The 21,431-nt window shown below is 37.3% G+C and overlaps 1 protein-coding gene across 4 annotated transcripts in view; it reads right to left on the bottom strand.

Annotated features, from left to right (window-relative positions):
• ryr3.S (ryanodine receptor 3 S homeolog) overlaps positions 1 to 21,431 on the bottom strand; it is a 254,374-nt gene that overhangs the window by 72,671 nt on the left and 160,272 nt on the right. For all 4 annotated transcript variants that reach the window (XM_041574388.1, XM_041574389.1, XM_041574390.1 and 1 more), the window contains exons 65-71: positions 16,518 to 16,648; positions 15,319 to 15,639; positions 13,411 to 13,651; positions 13,235 to 13,322; positions 11,243 to 11,335; positions 980 to 1,150; positions 96 to 155 (exon numbers count right to left, since the gene is read on the bottom strand). In XM_041574388.1, coding sequence (XP_041430322.1) covers positions 96 to 155; positions 980 to 1,150; positions 11,243 to 11,335; positions 13,235 to 13,322; positions 13,411 to 13,651; positions 15,319 to 15,639; positions 16,518 to 16,648 — 1,105 coding nt within the window. The remainder of the gene's footprint in view (positions 1 to 95; positions 156 to 979; positions 1,151 to 11,242; positions 11,336 to 13,234; positions 13,323 to 13,410; positions 13,652 to 15,318; positions 15,640 to 16,517; positions 16,649 to 21,431) is intronic.

The following is a 21,431-nucleotide window of genomic DNA, read 5'->3' as shown; positions in this document are numbered from 1 at the left end:
TAAGCAGCGTTGGGACTGGGTGCAGTGTAATGAAACAACAAAAACTTCCAGTGCACAACCTACTCAGTGGAGACACATAACTTTAAAGGACTTACCTTTTCCTGAAGGTGAAGGTTATTGCGTAGATGTTCTTTTACTTCATCATCTGTATCTCTCTATATAAATAATGTTATTGGTATTTATTTTTCATCACGACTAGACAGACTGTACAAGTAATTTCATTTCTAAATATAGCATCATTAGAAATAACATTTTCCACTTATTTTTATTGACGTCGCTTTTGAGATGTCTATTGTACAAAGCAGCAGACTAAGTTTGTACGTCATCGATATATTTCTGTTACTGCACAATTAAATTTACATTTGCTGCCCAAAATCCCTGCACTACACTGAAGCACATAAAAGAGAACGTTTGTAAAACCAACCAGAGAGACCATAAAACTGAACAAGAACTATTATGAAGGTTTAAGGGCCACAGTAAGTTGAATGTATGGTCTAAGTGTTCATTGTATTTAGAAATGTCTAAATTATACACAATGGTCTTTTGTTTTTTGAGGATATTGTTCCTTATGTCTCTGTAAATAACAAAGACATAGAAAGGATCTTAGAATAAGAAATTGCATAACTTCAACTTGTCATTTAAGACCAGCCTCTGAACAAATAGCCATGCTGTTGTAATGTTCATTAAATGGGACCTGTCACCCTAAGAAATCATTTCAAATCCCATTTTATCAGATTTTCAAATGTGTTTATAATAGGTATGGATATTTTAGTAAAAAAAAAAAAAATGTGGGTTTTGTGTTAAATATGAAAAGGACTTTAATTATACAACTTTTTTATATCTAGGTGACAGGTCCTCTTTAATACATTTTTTTTACAAAGGCATTAGAAAATATCTCTAATATTGCAGATGTTGACACACATTGCACATTCTATTCATATTACAATCATATAATTGCTTCTATCTTCTGTACACTTACAAGGTTGTATCTGCTCTTAGCCAATGATATCAGCTCCTGGTCTCCAGGGGTACACATGTTCTGACCAATGGGGAGCATCTTCTTTAAGGCTGCCACAATCAAAGATGTCTGAATAGAGTAAAGGTCCCCACGTCTCTTTATTCTTTTCCTTTCCTGGTCTTGTCCTCCAGACTAGAAAAGTGACAGCATCATGGAATAGTTAGGGTCTGCTGAGAGACTTATAAGTATTTTTGATGTCAATTTTCTGCAACCCTCGGCATGCTAACACTGTTCACTTAAATAGGTAAAAAGTGATACGGTTCTGACGTCAACCCTAATGTGAAATATACGTAATTCCACGTACTTGTAGCACATAGTAATTAATACAGTTTCTTAATTATATCAAAAAGTAGAAAAAAACAAGGAAAAAAAGAAAGACAGACTGATACTTAACCTGATACTTAGGGGTATATTTATCAAAAAAGTGAAGTTAGAGATTGCCACAGTCCTCTAGAGTGAAATTCCGCCACTCTCCATTCATTATGGGATTTTGAAAGGCGTATTTATCAAACCATGAACTTTCACTTTCACCCATTGATAAATATTCTTTTAAAAATTCCATAGAAATAAATGGAGAGTGGCGGAACTTCACTCTACAGGACTGTGGCGATCTCTAACTACACTTTTTGATAAATATACCCATGAACCTGATACAGTAAAACAAATGGTCTCATCCTTTTGTCTTTTCATTCTCAGCAGTTTTTACTTACCATATTTTGCTGTAATATGTTTCCTGTCAATGCAGACACATCCCAAACCCTTCCATAGAATTGGGTTCGGAAATAATTAAGTGGTTCTACACTGATAAGGAGGAAAGCACAGTATATTGATGTTACGCTTCAAACACTACAACCTCTATAAATAAACTGATGTCCCCTTTGCATCACTGCACCTTTACATTTTTTTGTTTCTGTCTAGAGAAACTTGTGCCTTACATGGTAGGCCTAATAACAGTTTTAAAAAATTGCTTAAACGTTCATAAAACAAGTTTACCAATTTCAAACTTCCAGGGCACAAAAAGAAAATAAACAGCCCACAATGACCACTTGTAATACACAACAGACTATACATAATGAACACTAAAGACTTGATTGAAACCACAATGTTGACATATGATGAAACATATTACAATTCAAAAGTACTCATGAAACAAGACGTCCAAAAATTGAAAATAAAAATCAACAAATAAATAAAAAGACCCAAGGCTTAAAAGCAGAAGTCCCTCTTGAATCCCAAAAAGCACAAAATAAAAAAATCTACTTACAGCAATACTATTTAGCCTCAATGTCCCACTGTGTTTTATTCACACAATAAGCAGACAGGCACACATTTTGGAGGAAAGAACCATCTTACATATTAAAACCTTATTTTTTGGAGAAAGTAGGAAGCTTTCTCCTTAGGGAATCATAGCAATAAAAAATGCAATCAGATGGATGCAGTGGAAGACCACAACAAAACTTACAGGCAAATAACTTCAGCAATTAAAACACAGACAGAGGGACTAATGCTTTAAGTCAAAGTCAAAGCTCTGAGTTACACAAGCATTTATGGAATATTAACTTTCATACTGTGACATTTAAAGCATCAAAAAACATCCTCAGCTTTTATTCGACAAAATGAAAGGTGTTTACTGCATTATATCTAAATGGCCTCACAAAGCAGTTATCTAGAGGTTTGCAACATTGTTAGCTAAGCAATTAAGTAAATCTTTGGATTAAAGAGAAGGGCAATTTAAATCACTGGTGGTGAAAAATGTTAGGCAATCCCCAAAGTGGTTGTAATCACTTTAACCTGGACCAGTGCTCTTGTTAACAGAAAATCGCACTGGCCTAAGGTTCTTCTCAGTGAGCACCAAGTAGTGGTCCTCTTCTTCCACTTCTTCTTTCATCAATGCCCAGGATTTGGCTTTTCTCTCCACTAGACTTACGAACCCACACAAAGAAAGAAGATGAAGGAAGAGGATGGCTATGTTGTCTGGAATGGTGCAGTTTTCTGCTAACAAGAGCACCAGCCTGGGGGAACTGGGAAGGGGTTAGAATTACTGGGAATTTGGCATCCCACTGATTTAGACTTTCCTTTCTGAATTATTATAGTTTTTTTAAAAAATGTACTTGCCAAATTTCAAGTGTAATTGTAGCAGTGTTTCCATGTTATTTTCATTTATTGGAATTTGTAATTTGACGCTTAAGTTCTCTAAAGCATGAAAGAACTCAATTCTAAGGTCTGGGCCAAACTGGCTTTAATGTTAAAGCAAATTAAGAATTCTTTAATAAGGGGAGCAATAGAAAGATTTCCATTCAAACCATGATATTCCCATTCATCTGAATGGATCTTAGCAGGTTTGAGCTCCTGGAAAACTGGTGAGAAGAAACAAGGAGAAAAAAAAAATCAGTTTTCAAGAGAAGAGAGTTTTATTTTTGAGTGAGAGGACACAATTTGGATTTTGATTAATCTGTCATTAAGAACTCTTTTCATAAAGAAAAATGACAACTTCCCAATGACATACTTCTTTATGAAAAGAAATGTGACAAAAGGGAAATAATGTTAGGAAGGCCTTTACAAGGAGAGGGAATCAGGCCTTACAAGGATGGCTTAAGACATTATAGCTAAAATGCAGTTTTTGGTTTCTGGGAAAAGTCTGGGGTGACTTCCATTTAAAGGAGAAGGAAAGTCATCCTGCACTTGGGGGAGCCAAATGTTAGGCACCCCCAAGTGATTGTATCAACTTACCTGAAACCCCAGGCCAGAAAAACTGCACCGGCACCAAAGAGAGATCTTCTTCCGTCTTCCTCCTTCTTCTCGCGACTGCACATGTGCAGTAGAGCGAGAAAAAAAAAGTTGCTATCTATTTCTACAGAGCATGCATCTGCCCCGGGAAATTTGAAGACAGAAGAAGACAGAAGAAGCAGGAAAACAATCCCTTTGTGGTGCTCACTGGTATAACCCTGGGCCGGTGCAGTTTTCTGCTGATAGGAGCACCGGCCCGGGGTTTCAGGTAAGTCAATAAAATCACTTGGGGTGCCTAACATTTGCTTTGCGGGAAAAAATCAGATTTTCAAGATTTTTTCGGATTTTTCACCCGAAAACTCTGATTTTTGCCCAAAAATTCAGGGGTATTGCACGAAACCCATCGTACATCAAATTTAGAAAATAACCCCCTTAGTGTAATGTAATTTTGTAGCATAAAAACCCCAGTGCCAATCTATTTTAACCAACGAGGAAGGCATGTGGTAATTATAGAATGTATGAGGTGGTTTGAGGAATGGCGGCATTGTATTGCTTACGACATGTCTACTCTTCAAACACAGTCATTTAAACCATTGTGTAGTACAATATCAGATTAGGGTTTACTGTATGTTAAAGCCTCCATGATACCAAGATCCTTGTTTATCTGAGTAACCTTATTATAGACAATCCCACACATGCATCTGGAGCAGATATGACCCATAAAATGAGTTTTGGCAGGGCAGCTGCAGTGTAATTTATTATTTGCCCTTGATATTAATAATTATATTGTGTCAATAACTTTGTCAGTTGCTATATAAGGAATGATTACAAAAATGTAATTGCATAGAATTGTTTTTTTTTGGAAGGGTAATATATTTAATACAAACTCAAACCCATAGGAATTGGCGAATTTGACCCGTTTCGTTTTGGCAAAAATTCGCCGTCGGCGAAATGTCGCCAACGCCCATTAAAGTCTATGACGCACGTCTTTTTTTTTTTTTTGACGCACGACACCATACAAGTCTATGGGCGTCATTTTTGCAGCGAAACAAGGCGATAAAATTCGCCCATCCCTACCAGCAGAATAAGGATAGTGGATACATTAGCTTGCTGGACATCAAAGCTTTGCTTTCAAGTGTTCCTTTAACAACGTTCTACAACAATTATTTATAGACGCACTAAAACTGGATGAGACATTAACTCTACCCATACTGAAGACATATACTACGTAAAACATCAGTGGCGTCACAAGGGTGTTTATTTATGAAGGAACTAGAGATGTTTGGTGGTATGTGAATGACTTGGATGTCTTCTTGGGCAGCCAAAACATCCAGGGCTCCAGTTAGTTTGTCTTTTGTTAGTGGATCTTTCTATTTATGTATTTTTGTGTGTGTAAAAGTGTGTATTCATGTGTGTGTGTGTGTGTTTATGGATATTAGTATGCCTGATTGTAAGGATCTGTTTGTGTGCCTAATTATAGAGAGACACAAAGTCATCATACAGTCAGGGGGATCTCACAGAAGGTGTGAATTTTATGCATAACTGTTGCTTTACAACCTACATTAATTCAGTAACTAGTTTTATATACAGGTATGGGACCTGGTATCCAGAATGCTCAGGACTAGGGCTTTTCTGGATTAAAGATCTTTACATAATTGGATCTCCATACCTTAAATTTAACTAGAAAATTATTTAATCATGTAAAAAAAACAATAGGCTGGTTTTGCCTTCAAAAAGGATTTATTATATCTTTGCCTGGATCAAAGGACAAAGGAACAATTTTAATTATTTGATTAAAATAAATTTTATGGGAGATGCCTTCCCGTGATTTGGAGCTTTCTGAATAACAGGTTTACAGATAACGGATCCCATACCTGTGCTATCAACTTTAAAGGTCATATATAGAAACGCCATTATGGGCTCAGGGTAAAAATATGACACTTGAGAACCTCAACATTAAAAAATACTGCCCTCACGCTAGATAATACTGTACATGCATAGAGTTGTAATATTATAAATGTTTATCTATATTTATTTTTGTATTATCTTTTATAATAATTGCTTTATCATTTATTAAATGAATTGTTAATTGAACATTTATTATAAGTTGACATGGATTTCCCCCTTATATATTCTCCAATCTGTCTTGAACAGATTATGCTTATTTCCTCCCAAACCTATTATATACTGTATATTATCATTAGTAGGGATGCACCGAATCCAGGATTCGGTCTTTTTCAGCAGGATTCAGATTTGGCCAAATCCTTCTGCCCAGCCGAACCCGGATCCTAATTTGGATGAAGACATGGATGCAAAGTGTTGGAACAAAATAATATGGAGAAGTTCATAAGGGGGCACAATACGGAGGGAGGGAGGAAGGGAGGGGGAGAGAGAGAGAGAGAGAGAGAGAGAGAGAGAGAGAGAGAGGAGAGAGAGAGAGAGAGAGAGAGAGAGAGAGAGAGAATATATACATGAAAAATGTAAGGGCATGAGCTGGGGGTTGAATTTTAGCCATTCCCATACATTTGTAACTAATCTCTCTTTATTACTGCCAATTTACTTGTTCAATACTCTTTCTAACCTGCAGCTAGAAATTCTTGGTTGTTGGTTGGTTGTTAGGGCCACTGAGCTAGCAATCAAAAATCAGATGTAACGTTTTCTTACTTTTATTGCTTAATTTACTTTTAGGGCAATCGCCTAATTCAGGTTGTTGCTAGGTTATATTATGAAGTATAAATTAAGTATTTAAAAAGTTGCCGTTGTCTATTTGTTCTGCTTTCTACAACATAGAACACTTTCAGTTTAAAATAAACAACACCATTAACTGCAAGATCCTCCATGATTTAGTAATAACCAGGGCAGCAAGTGATGTTGTATGTGTGTCCTTGGTGACGCCACTGCTAGAACTGTGGGACAGAGGAATGGATGGAGCCAGGCTGTTACATAGAGGTCATGCATGATGTACCTTTATTTGTATGGGCTGTATGAAAGAGAAATGCAGGAGACAAGTAAGTAAAACAGATGGAATAATGAATTACATCTTTATCTGAGGTGCTTTACAAGTCAAGACAACAGCAATATTCAGCGAAAATACTCAGCGACAGAGACCAAAATAAAGAACAACACATGTTCAGATAATCTTCACATAATAGGCCAGATTCAGTACCATGAGAAAACATTATTGATATGGTTTATCAACTGAAAACTTAGGGGCGAGATTCAATTTGAGGAGAAAAAAACCTCATTGATTCTGGCTCTATGGGACTATCTGGAATCGAATTGTTTATTCTTTGGCACCCCATGAAAAAAAATTATGTTACCTTCATATGTTTAATATGAGAAATGTTAATAGTTACACCTCAAGTACTTTCCCCAAACTTTTAGGGGCACATTTACTATTGGTCGAATATCGAGGGTTAATTAACCCTCGATATTCGAACCTCAAAGTTACCCAAATTTTACTGCAATTCGTTAGATCGAATGATCGAAGGATTTTAATTCATCGATCGAACGATTTTCCTTCAATCCCAAATTGCTAGGAAAGCCTACGGGGACCTTTCCCAAAGGCTAATATTGTACCTCGGTAGGTTTTAGGTGGCGAAGTAGGTGGTCAAAGTTTTTTTTTAAAGAGACAGTACTTAGACTATCGAATGGTCGAACGATTTTTAGTTCGAATCGTTCGATTCAAAGTCGCAGTCGAAGGTCAAAGTAGCCAATTCTATGGTCAAAGTAGCCAAAAAAAAAAACTTCGAAATTCAAAGTATTTTTTATTCTAATCATTCACTCGAGCTTAGTAAATGTGCCCCTAATTCTAAAACATAGGTAAGGCGTGGAAGAGCTAAGTTAAGTGGCTCTTGGTGCTTTCTGTGTGATGGAATTTATTTTAAAACCACATTTAATTTATCTAAAGTTCTAATTTTACAAAGAGCTCCAAATGACACAATTTTTAAATAATCTATACATTTTACTCTCTTCATTTATTAATACCCTAATCCTTTGTATCTTCCAAGTCTCTGTTGGCAAATAAAACAAGAAGGAACGTTGTTTTTAATTTGTGTAAATGCATACTATTTCATTAACATTTGATAAATGTAAGCTCACAAAGTTTTTATAAATGTCCGCATGTATACTCTCTACTTGGGTGTCTAAACCATTAGATTCCCTAATCAGGTTTTTTATAAAATGATACAAATGTTTAAAATTAAAGTATATTGGAGATTGGTTTATTTTTCATTAAAGAAAGTAAAAATGGGATTTTATTTTTGTGTCTTTACGTCCACTTTAAATAAATGTGTTAATTATAATACTTGCTACATGTTACTTAAAGGGCATGTAAAGTTTAAAATAGAATAAGGCTAGAAATACTGTATTTTGTATACTAAACATAAACATGAACTTACTGCACCACAAGCCTAATCAAACAAATGATTTATGCTTTCAAACTTGGCTACAGAGGGTCGCCATCTTGTAACTTTGTTATACATCTTTCCAAGACCAAGACTGTGCACATGCTCAGTGTGATCTGGGCTGCTTAGGGATCGTCATAAACAAAGCTGCTTGAGTTCTGCATGGCTGGAAAGTAAGGCGGGGGCTCCCCCTGCTGTTCATAAGTATGATTGTTTCAATGCAGAGCAGTTAGGGACCGTCTGACAATTCCTATCCACAGCAGTAAATGAAGGGAGAATTTCACTGCATACAGTCAGGTTTCTTATAAAAACTGTACACATTTTTTAATTTAAGTATATTGGAGATAGGTCTCTTTTTCATTAAAGAAATTAAAAATGGGATTTTATTTTTTTGCCTTTACATGCCCTTTAAGAAGAAAAATTCAAGCTACACTTCTCTAATATTTGTCACTAAGAACCATGTAATTGTATGGAGTCAAATGTCGTCCTTTTAATATTGTTAAAATGCAAAGGTTTGTCCTGGATGTAGGACACTTGCTGAGAATGGCTTTTTACAAGATTAAATTAGTTGCAAGTTTCAAAGTGTTCAAGAATACAGGCTGGCTTGGGAAATGAAGGTGAAGGTTGCTAGGAAAAGGCAGACTTCAGATCCCAGGCGGAAGAAACTGTTTTATTCAAACAAAATACAAATATTAAGCATAGAAATATCAATGGTTGTGTTTAAGGTCCCTTGAAGAACAAAATAAAAGGAAATATAAAATATTTCTTCATTCCAATTCCTCAATACGGGACCATCTTCTTGTGAGACTTTTACATTAACGAGAGCATAGATCGAAGGCCTATGGCTTCCAAAACGATTGTCATCATCGATGCTGGGAATGCTCATACAAATAAGTTCATTTCTTAAATGTGTGATTTTCTGAATGAAATGCAAGTCTTGATAATTTCAGCAATTGTATCCAGTCTTTTTGTCTCTAAATTTGTTCTGCCCTAAGTTCCAACACAGGGCATAAAAAGATATCATTTTGCCAAAGAAAAAAAAGATTCTTGACTTAAAAAAAATGAATTACAGGTTTGTTTTCTTTGCCCTTCTGGGAATGTGTTTCAGTTACTTAGAATCGTGTTTTTTCAATGTCAGCTCTAAACTCCAAGCTTAGTTTCCAGCAAAAGCAGAACCAATTAGACTTGATGTAAGTGCTAGCAAATGACTAGGGCAATTCCATGCACTACTTTTTAACAGACAGGCCTCCAGAATTGCAATCAAACCTTGAAATTTGGGCCATTACAGCAAAGTGACTGATTTTTAAATAGCAGAAGTGGAGGGGGGTATTTTGAAGTCAAGTTCTTAGACCCACTGAAAGAAGTGACAAATATTGTAATGGGAGTTTTAGCCTCCTCTGCACAAACATCACATCTTCCTTGCTGTTTTCAGAAAGTGGAAGGTCATCAGCAGACATAAAGGAAGTTATTTATCAAGGTCCGAATTTATTTTACTATTTCTAACTCCGAGCAACTCCAAATTCCCGAATGGACCTTATTTATGAAAAAAAAAAACCTGAAAAAATTGGGTTGGGCAAAATTCCGAAAACTTCTGAGCTTTCCCCGAAAACTCAGAATTTTTCTGAGTTTTCCACAAAAACTACAATTTTTTCTGCATTTTTTTCCCGAAATCATCGGATATCGGTATGGACATCAGAGCAGACAATGGGACCTTCCCACTGACTTATACAGGACCTCGAGAGCTTTTAGATACGGGGGTTTCGGATTCGGATTTTTTAGACTGTCGGACTTTAATAAATCTCTAAAAATTCGTAGTCCTTTTTTAGCTCTGAAAACGACTAATTATACGAGGTTCAGATATTCGGAGCTTGATAAATTACCCCCAAAATGTAAGATGTGGGGACAGTTTGGTAAATCCTCCCAGTTCCTACTTTCCCCTGAAGAAAGCATAATACAATTGGTAATCCTTAATTCTCTTCAGTCTTCACAGAAATCTAGCAGACATTATCAACTGCATATGGTTCTATAGTAGCCTCTGTCTTGACTTGATATTTAGCAACCACCTTCAACTTTTTCTTGAACACTTTGGTAATTGGGTGCCATTAAAGTTTACTTCCCTGGCACAGAAATTATCCTAAAATAAAACGATGAGATTCCTGCAGAGCTTGAGGGGAAGTCCAGACAAGGAACACCCCCTACATTCCAGTATTTTGCTATGTTAAAAAGTTACTTAGAACAGGTTAGGTGTCGCAAGGTGAAGTAAAAAAGATGTTTATGATGAGTATTAGACGAGTACAAGAGCAACCTGGATGGAAGAAGACTTTCAAATCCACAAACAGTAAAAAAAAAGAATTTACGATACTATACAGGGCTGTGGAGTTTGATCCTTGATCCCGGGGCTGATATTTGTAGAAACAAGGCAAGACATATCTCCTATAACCACAAGGCTGTACATAGAAAGTAAGTCTCAAGGACAGTAAAGGAAGTATACGATGAAATGAAGATTGGTCATCTCAAGAAGTCAAAAAGGTTCTCAGTATGATACAGGTCATTGACAATATGCTGTGAGCTACGAGGAACCCACGCGGGACCATGTGACAGTGAGCTCATTTCCAGGGTTTTCCCAGTATTTGCTTGACATAATATATGCTTTTATGGTCTCCAAAGAGAAAAAGAGGTTCATTAAAATTCAATTTGAACAGACTTTTCTGTTCATAGAGTCTGAATGTGATCTGATGTGATCACAATGATGTCAATAGAGCTTTAAAGTGTTTGAGATGTAGGAAGCTAACCATCTATTCAACGATATCACTCTGGAAATAAATAACCTAGGAAATATTACACATCTACAGTATATGCAGATGTTTTCTTATTTAACCACATCATATTATAGAGCTGTCTGTATGTTCATGTTAGGTGAATTTACATTTGACCTCTTTTTCCTTACACACCATATTTACTATATAGTTACCTTTAGTTACTATATATGAGGTGATTAGTCAAGGGGAAACACACAAAATCTTGACGTTGTAATATCTTCTTCTGGATCTTCACTATTTAGAAGATTATAATGGTGTTCAAGGAAACTCACCTTTGACATCTTGTTCTTGTTGTTCCCAGTTAAAAATGCCAGATTGTTGATCTCATTCTGAATCACAAAATTCTGTTCTTCTCTCTTAAAATTCTAGAATATTTAAAACATAATTGATATAAAACTATTTGCAAATCTGGCTCCCTTTCTTTTTTACTTGTTGAATAACCTAATAAGGCAATGTAAGCCCCCCCCCCCAAAAACCCTACACTTGTCCCTTTAACACATGGTTTCTGTTTGCCTTCATTTAAATCCGTTTCTTTAGCTGGACTCACTACATGTTGCTGGACAACAGATCCCAGCATTTTTACGCTTATTTATTATTAAATTTTCCCGAAAACTTCGGGGTATTGTCCGAAACCCAAAAAATCATTGGGACTTCTCAAAATGACTTATATGCAACCTCGACAGATCTGAGATCCCGGATTTTCAGATACGGACTTTTGCAACCTCGGGGTTTAATAAATTCTGAAAAATTTGTGATTTTTTTTAAAATTCAGATTTTATAAAAAATAAATCACAAATTTGGTTTGATCTGGATCCCAGCATTTTTAATATATCATCAATAGTGATGGGCGAATTTGGGGTGTTTTGCCAAAAAATCCACAAATTTCCTGCGAAATTCGCAAAATGGTGAAAAATTTGTGAAACTGCTCCAAAAGCATGCGCTGGCATCCAGAAAACCAGACACCAGCAAATTTTCGCGGAAGTTTCACAAATTTATTCGCCGGTGGCGAATCGCAGGAATTCCCCGTGAATTCTTGCCTGTCGAATAAATTCGGTAATCAACAAGGGCAGAAACATACTTAAAAAGAAAACAAAACGCCATCATTTTAGGGGGTTATTTATCAAAGTCCTAATTTATCTCAATATTTTCTGCTGCAAACTCCGATCAAATCCGCTCGGATTTTTACGCTAATTTATTATTCAATTTTCCCGAAAACTTCGGGGTATTGTCGGAAACCCAAAAAATCATTGGGACTTCTCCCATTGACTTATACGCAACCTCGACAGATCTGACATCCCGGATTTTCAGATACGGACTTTTGCAACCTCGGGGTTTAATAAATTCTGAAAAATTTTTGTGATTTTTGCATTCAGAGTTTAGTAAATAACCCCCTTAAACTCTTGCCCCTTTAACACATGGTTTCTGTTTGCCTTTATTTAAATCTGTTTTTTTAGCTAGACTTACTAGATGTTACAGATCCCGGCATTTTTAAAACATCATCAATAGTGATGTGCAAATTTGGGGCGTTTCGCCGAAGAATTACTGAATTTCCTGTGAAATTCACGAAATAGTGAAAAATTCGTGAAACGGCTCCAAAATAATGCGCCGGCATCCAATTCTTGCCTGGCGAATACATTCGCCCATCACTAATCAACAAGGGCAGAATCATACTTAAAAAGAAACAAAACGCCATCACTTAGGGGGTTATTTATCAAAGTCATATTTATCTCAATATTTTCTGCTGCAAACTCCGATCAAATCCACTCGGTTTTTTACGCTTATTTATTATTACATTTTCCCGAAAATGTGCTTTGCGGGGAAAAAATCAGATTTTCACAAATTTTTCTGACTTTTTAAGCCGATTTTTTCACCCGATAAACCCAAAAAATCATTGGGACTTCTCCCATTGACTTATATGCAACCTCGACCTCGACAGGTCTGAGATGCTGGATTTTCAGATTCTGACTTTTGCAACCCTGGGGTTTAATAAATTCTGAAAAATTTGTGATTTTTTTTTAAAAGTCAGATTTTATAAAAAAAAAAAAATCACAAATTTTTCTTGATTTTTTCATTCAGAGTTTAGTAAATAAGTCCCTTAAACTCTTGGGATAAAGAGTTGTGGCAAGCAAAAATGAAACACCCAGGGATGTTTTTGCAAGCAACATTCCAACAGAATAAGAATGACACTTTAAAAATGTATATTCCCATGGAAATATGAAATTGATATTTGTGCATCTCCAAGATAATAATAACGCATTTCTTACATTCGATTTACACCAAAGGATGAAAACCTCAGCCACCATTCTGAACAGCTCATCAGAGTCTATATCTGGCTTTTTGAGCCAGTTTGACCTGCAATAAAAGAAAAATAAAAGATATTATGGAAAAGTAAATGAAATCAAATGAATTAGTATTGGTCCAGGTTATGGGTTTCCCGTACCTGTTGTTGTCCACATATCTGATCAGCATTGGATAGAAGGCGTACAGATCTCTACATAAAACTGCAAATTCATCTAAAATAAGTAGTTCTGCCTCCTGTGTATCTGCTTTGCTGTCGGCTTTCAGTTGCTCCTCCTCCTGTACAATCTTTATTGCTTTCTTCTTCAGTTTTTCCAGGGTGGGAATGAAGTGACTCTTTAGAAGGTCTGGCTGTGCTTTGCTAATGATTGGTTGAGCATAAACTGCAAACAAGATTAATTATATAGGCGATTAACGGTATTCCTTAATAACATTATGAATAGATTATTGTGGTGTATCTCATACATTATAGGTTGATTTAAAGGGGGTTATTTATCAAGGTCTGAATTTATATCAATATTTCTAATATCAAACTTCGAGCAACTCCGAATTCCCGAATGGACCTTATTTATGAAGAAAAAAGGGTCGGGCAAACTTCTGGAGCTTTCCCCCGAATTGTTCGGAGTTTTCCGCAAAAACGACAAATTTTTCGGAAAACTTTTTGCACCGAAACCACAAACTCATCGGATAGCGGTACGGACATCAGCGCAGACACTGGAACCTTCCCCATTGACTTATACAGGACATTATCGGGTATCTCATACATTATTGGATGATTTAAAGGGGGTTATTTATCAAGGTCTGAATTTATCTCAGTATTTCTAATATCAAACTTCGAGCAACTCCGAATTCCCAAATGGACCTTATTAATGAAGAAAAAAGCCCGAAAAATAGGGTCGGGCAAACTTCTGGAGCTTTCCTCCGAAAACGCAGAATTGTTCGGAGTTTTCCGCAAAAACGTAAAATTTTTCGGATTTTTAGAAAAAAAAAAATTTGCACCGAAACCAGAAACTCCTCGGATAGCGGTACGGACATCAGCGTAGACACTGGAACCTTCCCCATTGACTTATACAGGACCTCGAGAGCTTTTAAATGCCGGTGTTTCAGATTCTGAGTTTTTAGACCATCGGACTTTAATAAATCTCGAAAAATTCGTAATGTGGCCCCCCTTATAGTCACTGACTAACTCAGAGTTAGAGAGCTGAAAAGCAGGAAGTAGAGTTATGAATATTATGTTACACATCCAGTCTCTCCAGCCCTTTATACATTACATTTTTGGCTAACTAACTATATTAGATACATTTTTTATTTTGCACAGCCTATTTATTTACCCAGTTTTATTTTTACACCAAACTGATCCTTTTAGAAAGAGATTTTCTTTTTTTAAATAAACTGAGAACAAAGAAAAACTTTTTAACTGTTCTGTTCGCCACCCTTCTAACCAGTCATCAGAGTCAAAATATTATTATTTAAAGACAAAGACGGGATAAATGCAGACAATAGACATATTAACCAGTAACTGGATCAAATAAAGTGTGAAATAAGTAAAAAGAACAAGGGGCACATTTACTAAGCTCGAGTGAAGGATTCAAACTAAAAAAACTTAGAATTTCGAGGGTTTTTTTTGGGTACTTCCACCATCGAATAGGCTACTTCGACCTTCGACTTTGAATCGAACGATTCGAACTAAAAATCGCTCGACTATTCGACCATTCGATAGTCGAAGTACTGTCTCTTTAAAAAAAACTTTGACTACCTACTTCGCCACTTAAAACCTACCGAGCACCAATGTTAGCCTATGGGGACCTTCCCCATAAGCTTTCGAAGCTTTTTTTGATCGAAGGAAAATCGTTTGATCGAAGGATTTAAACGATTTTTCCTTTGATCGATCGATCAAAGTATTTGCGGTAAATCCTTTGTCTTCGATATTCGACCCTTAGTAAATGTGCCTCCAAGTGTAAAGAAAACCAGAGCCTTCATCGTTTTGTTCCAGACATGGTCTTAAATATTTAGGTTTTAAATTACTGGAGTTTTTCAGAAAGGCAATTACCTGCAATTCTCTTCATCCACGAAGCTTCATCAATGCCAAGATTGTTGTTGATTATCTTGAGGATATTCCCAAGGATGACACTAAGGTGCTCAGATGTCACCTGTGTACAGCAAGGCCCGGCATTTTCTGGCACATTCTCCGTTCCTCTCTCCCACCAGTAGGACAGGTAGTTACACAACATGGGTAAGACAACTTCAATCACTTGTGGCATTTCGGTATACCTGGCTCCAGATTCTGCCAACTCATTGATCTCTTTCATCAAGCCCTCTAGGTGCGGCATATCTGGACACATTTGCTCCACAGTCTCCGGCATACCTAAAACTGAATAATATGTGTCACTCCTGGTATATGGCAGTTTAAACCCAATTGTCATTTTTATTTCAAAAACATATGCTCTGCTGATGCCAAAAGACCTGTCCTTTGTCATTTTAACTGAGACAGAAACACAGACAATTAAGGAGACTTCATTATTAATAACATGTATTGATATAGACCCAACATATTGCCCAGTGATGTAATAACACTGGTTCTCCTCATTTTGCCCTGAAATTACACCTAGGCATAAGGTATTACTGTTTGTAGAACAAGGATTGCACTCAATAGTATTGCATAGAATTAATACATTATGCCTTGAAATGTCTAGAACAGTGATCCCCAACCAGTAGCTCGTGAGTAACATGTTGCACCCCTTGGATGTTGCTCCCAGTGGCCTCAAAGCAGGAGATTATTTTTGAATTCCAGGCTTGGAGGCAAGTTTTGGTTGTATAAAAACCAGGTGTATTGCCAAATAGAGTCTCAATGTAGGTTGCCAGTCCACATAGCGGCCACCAAATAGCCAATCACAGCCCTTCTATGGCACCCCAGGAACTTTTTGCATGCCTGTGTTGCTCCCCAACTCTTTTTCTTTTTGAATGTGGCTCACGGGTAAAAAAAGGTTGGGGACCCCTGGTCTAGTGTATAATTATATGAAACTTAATTGCTGTCAAGCCTTGATTATGGCTATAGAAAGACACTGTTGCTAGAAACAATGCCACTCTTTTCATAAATAAACCCCGAAATATGAATCTAATTAGGAAGTCAAACATTTTCACAACATTACATTTTGTCTCGCTGTGCTGACAGGAAAGTTAAAGGGCAACAAAAGGCATACTTGGAATTTTGAACATCCTGATGTGCCTGATTATTTTTCAGATACCTACTTGTTCTCTCTCTGGGAGACTTTGTGTTGAAAACTGTGAGTGGATTGTTGAGATTGAGAGACGGCTCAAGGAAAGCCACAGGAATAGCTCCTGCCAAGGCTGCCAGGCATTCTCCCAGAGCTGGGCGCTGTCTGTTGGAGAAAGCATTTGTACACACTTGAAACAAAACAAAAAACAACAAGCATATATATATATATATATATATATATATATATATATATATATATATATATATATATATATATATATCATGAATAAAGTACCCCCTATTGTAAAATATAAGGATATTGTCACTGAGGAGTTCGATGACCATATAAAAGAACGAGGCCCGAGTGCTTTTAGGGCATAAACACACGCTCAGATTCGGGGAGATTTAGTCAGCTGGTGATAAATCGGCTCTTCTTCAGGGCGACTAATCCCCCCGAATTGCCTCCCGCCGGCTAGAATCTAAATCACCAGCGGGATGGCACTCGGATCACTTCGTTTTCTGAAGTCGTCCAAAGTTTCCCCGCAAGGCAACTACAGGCGACTCCAGAAAAGAGTTTTTTGAGATTAAAGCATGTGGGCCATTTTTAGGTTGATGCTGCTGCTGCATCATACAAATATCAATTATTAATTTTTTCTCGAGTATCAGCATTGCACCAGCGCAGTAGAATGAAGCACTAGTAAAGGATTACAGGACGACTCCACTGCTGTAAACACCGCACCTGAAATTCAAACATTTAAACATTTTGCAAATGCAGAAATGGTTCTGGAGTGTAGAATAAAGCAGAATACAAAGAATATACACAATATATATTAAAAGACATAGACGGAATACAAATGTTCAAAAATAAGATTAAGGTTAACTAATGGGTACTACTACATGCGGAGGCTTATTTATTAAAGGTCAAATTTTAGTGGTTTTTAAAACCACAAATAACTCTAAAACCACGATTGTCATTGAATTTATTAAAAGATTTGAATATAAAATGAACACATGCAATTAAAAAAAAATCAGAAAACCTCTAAAAATTCAAGTTTCTGCGGTCACTTTATGGCCCCCGGACACACATGCAGATATTTACAGCGTTTTCGGCACGGTTCGCGCCGCAAGCTGACCACCGCATAAATACGCTAGCATAGCGTTACCGTATTTACGCAGTGGTTGGCTCGTACAGCACCAAAAGCACTACAAGTATCCACATATGTGTTCGGAGCCTAAATGCTTCCAACCACAGGGGAGCCAAGGCCCAGACACAAATGATACTTTTAAAGGGATACTGTCTATTAACTGAAATTCATCAGTTAATAGAGCTGCTCCAGCAGAATTCTGCACTGAAATCCGTTTCTCAAAAGAGCAAACAGATTTTTTTATATTCAATTTTGAAATCTGACATGGGACTAGACATATTGTCAATTTCCCAGCTGCCCCAAGTCAAGTGACTTGTGCTCTGATAAACTTCAGTCACTCTTTACTGCTGTACTGCAAGTTGGACTGATATCACCCCCTTCCTTTCCCCCCCAGCAGCCAAACAAAAGAACAATGGGAAGGTAACCAGATAGCAGCTCCCTAACACAAGATAACAGCTGTCTGGTAGATCTAAGAACAACACTCAATAGTAAAATCCAGGTCCCATTGAGACACATTCAGTTACATTGAGTAGGAGAAACAACAGGCTGCCAGAAAGCAGTTCCATCCTAAAGTGCTGGCTCTTTCTGAAATCACATGACCAGGCAAAATGAGCTGAGATGCACCTACACACCAATATTACAACTAAATACACTTGCTGCTTCAGGAATGACATTTTATATTGTACAGGGAATTATTTGCACTGTAAACAGTGTCATTTAAAAATAAAAACAACATCATGAAAATCATGACAGAATCCCTTTAAAGTATTGCGTGTAACACGGAACCCAGGTGGAACACAACATGGAGCATTCTACCTGCATTCAGCACTTACATACATTCTACTGAGTACTACAACAAATAGCTTTATTCACTAGTAGTTATGTTAAACTCCTTCTGTAATTAACTTTGTTGTTTAACTAATCAGTAGCTCTGCAGTAAACGATTTGATTCCTATGAATGATATAGAGATACAGAACCCAATTAATCAGTGTGAAGTATTTATTTACGTTCTGTTCCTGCTGCTGTTGCCTGAATTAAACTGCCGGAATGTTTCATTGATTGGCCTGTCTCACAGCTTGCGCTCTCTTCTTTTTGACAGGCAATTTAGGTTCTACATGTCGGCCTCAATAAAGGCAAGAAAAAACATTTAGACAACTGACATTTCTACAGACAAGCAATTTAGTCACATAGAATTTCTTTCGCCAGTGTAGAGTCTGGACTTAAACGGTTGTTCACCTTCAAGCAACGAGTTGTTTTCAGATAGATCACCAGAAATAACGACTTTTTCCAATTACTTTTTATTTTCTATGTGTCACCCTTTTTCTAATATTGAAGTGTAAAGTAAGCAGCTCTGGGAGGGGGTCGCCGACCCTGTAACTGTTCTAAATGGATACATTTAGTTGATACATTTCTTATCTTTGTCCCTGCTGAGCAGAATCTCTGGGTTTCATTACAGGCAGCTGTTAGAATTGATACAATAGTTGCTGATACTCCAGAGATGCTGCTGAGAAATGGATCAACTAATTGTATCAACTAAATGTATCAACTAATTGTATCAACTAAATGTATCAACTAATTGTATCAACTAATTGTATCAACTAAATGTTGCAAAATTGTAACAGTTCAGAACCAAACAGAACATTGATTTGCATATTCAAACTTAAATGGCCTCCAGTGATGGACGAATTTCTCCCTTCTGCTTTGCCGAAAAATTAGCAAATTTCCCACGAAATTCGCAAAATGGTGAAAAACTTGTGAAACACAAATTTTTATGCCAGCGACAATTCCGACGCGGTGGCAATCTGACGCACTTTAAAGTCAATGGGCGCCTTTAATTGTCGCCGGCATCAAAAAAAACACAAATTCAAGCCTGGCGAATAAATTCGCCCATCACTAATGGCCTCGTCTCAAAACAATTTTCAGTATGGTAAAGTTCCGTGACTTTAAGGGTTTTGGATTTTCTGAAGAGTCAGGATTCAGCCACATTTGAATCCTTCAAAAAGTGCTGGAATTGAAAGTACCCCTAGAAAGAATCATTAGATCTGCCAGTAGATGTCTTGAAAGTGACAATTATCATAAAGATAAAAAAAAAACAATGTTGCTTATGTAGAGGACTAATAAATAGTTTCCCCATTTATTCTTCAATCCCCCAAATTTTAAAGGGCCCCTTAGTTATAAGGAATTATGTTCCTCTTCCTGGGTCGGCTCATGACGCCTACAGTTTCCTAGTTTAGCCACTAGATGGCAGGGTTACAATATATATATTGGGAAACCATGGGGCAAATTAACTAAAGGGCGAAGGGAACGTTGGTGAAAATTTGCCAGCGCGATGTCATTTCGGTACTTCGCCAATTTACTAATGGGCACAGTTGTAACTTCGCTATCGAAAGAGACTGACACTGGCGCTCATTCGCACTCAATAACCACACGAAGTTGCGCTGCGGCGAATGAACGTAACTACGCAAATTCACTAAAATGCGGATTTTACCGAATGTTACCTCTTGTGCCAGACTTGCCTTCACCACCTCAGACCAGGCGAAATGCAATAGAGTAGATAGGGCTTCCTCAAAATTTAGTTGAAAAAAAAAAAAAAGCTGGCGTCTTTTCCTTTTCCAGGGTAATAGGCTGCAAAAAGTGTACGTTTTTTTGGGGTAACCGGCTTTCCTCCTACATTTCCTTACATATGGAACATAAACTATACAGTGGGCTCATTTGTAGGGCAATATAACAACTCTATTGTCTTTATTAAGGTTCCCTGGACTTGTGTAATGTAATGTATTTGCTGCAACATATACGTCCATTCAACTTTATCATTTCCCGCGGTATGCAAATTAGCCACCTCTAGCGCAACTTTGCTCTGCTTGCCGAATTAACGCTAGCGCAACTTCGCCAGTGTTCAGCACCCTGGATGCAACTTTGCATGTTAGTGAATTTGTGATGTCTGAGTGAATTTTCGCCTGGTGAATTGTTGCGAATTTTTGGTGTTTGGTAAATTTGCCCACATGTGTTTCAAAGGGTTTTTTGCCAAAGACCCCTCCATGTGGAAGTGAGTGAAGAGTAAAAGTCCAAACTTAGTGCAAGAGTTAATGGTAAGCAATGTCCTATTATAGGTCTCTCTAGGAGAGACAGTTAGGCTCAGGGCTATTTATCTGAGCAGTTTTGGGCGCCACCAAGGAGTATTAAAGGGGTCTAGGCCCCCAGTGACATTGTGGCCCAGTGAGGGAATAAGCCACTAGATATTTCCACTAAGAGGAGATCTAGAAGAAGGAGCGATAACTCTGCAGAACTTATTGACGTCTCTGTATATGCCTTATACAGGTTTGTGTGCTCGACTCACAGTGTGAGTATATACTCATTGTTACTAACTGCTACCTGTATTATCTTAATTAGCTCCTTTGTCGATTGTTCTAATAGCAAATTCTGGTTAAAGGAGAAGGAAAGTCTTCGTGCACTTGGGGGTGCCAAATGTTAGGCACCCCCAAGTGATTGTATTAACGTACCTGAAACCCTGGGCTGGTGCTCCAATCAGTGGAAAACTGCACCGCCGGGGTTATACCAGTGAGCACCACTAAAAAGTCGCTATTTCGTTCAACTGCGCATGCATTAGCCCCAGAAAATTTGAAGACAGAAGCCAGAAGAGGATGGCTTTGTGGTGCTCACTGGTATAACCCCGGGCCGGTGCAGTTTTCTGCTGATAGGAGCACCAGCCGGGGGTTTCAGGTTTGTAAATACAATCACTTGGGGGAGCCTAACATTTGGTACTTCAAGTGCACCAAGCCTTTCCTTCTCCTTTAACCAAA

Source organism: Xenopus laevis, chromosome 8S (assembly GCF_017654675.1).
Source record: "Xenopus laevis strain J_2021 chromosome 8S, Xenopus_laevis_v10.1, whole genome shotgun sequence".
Taxonomy (NCBI): Eukaryota; Metazoa; Chordata; class Amphibia; order Anura; family Pipidae; genus Xenopus; species Xenopus laevis.
The sequence above is the reverse complement of the archived record's forward strand: the minus strand, read 5'-3'. Positions and strand labels throughout refer to the sequence as shown.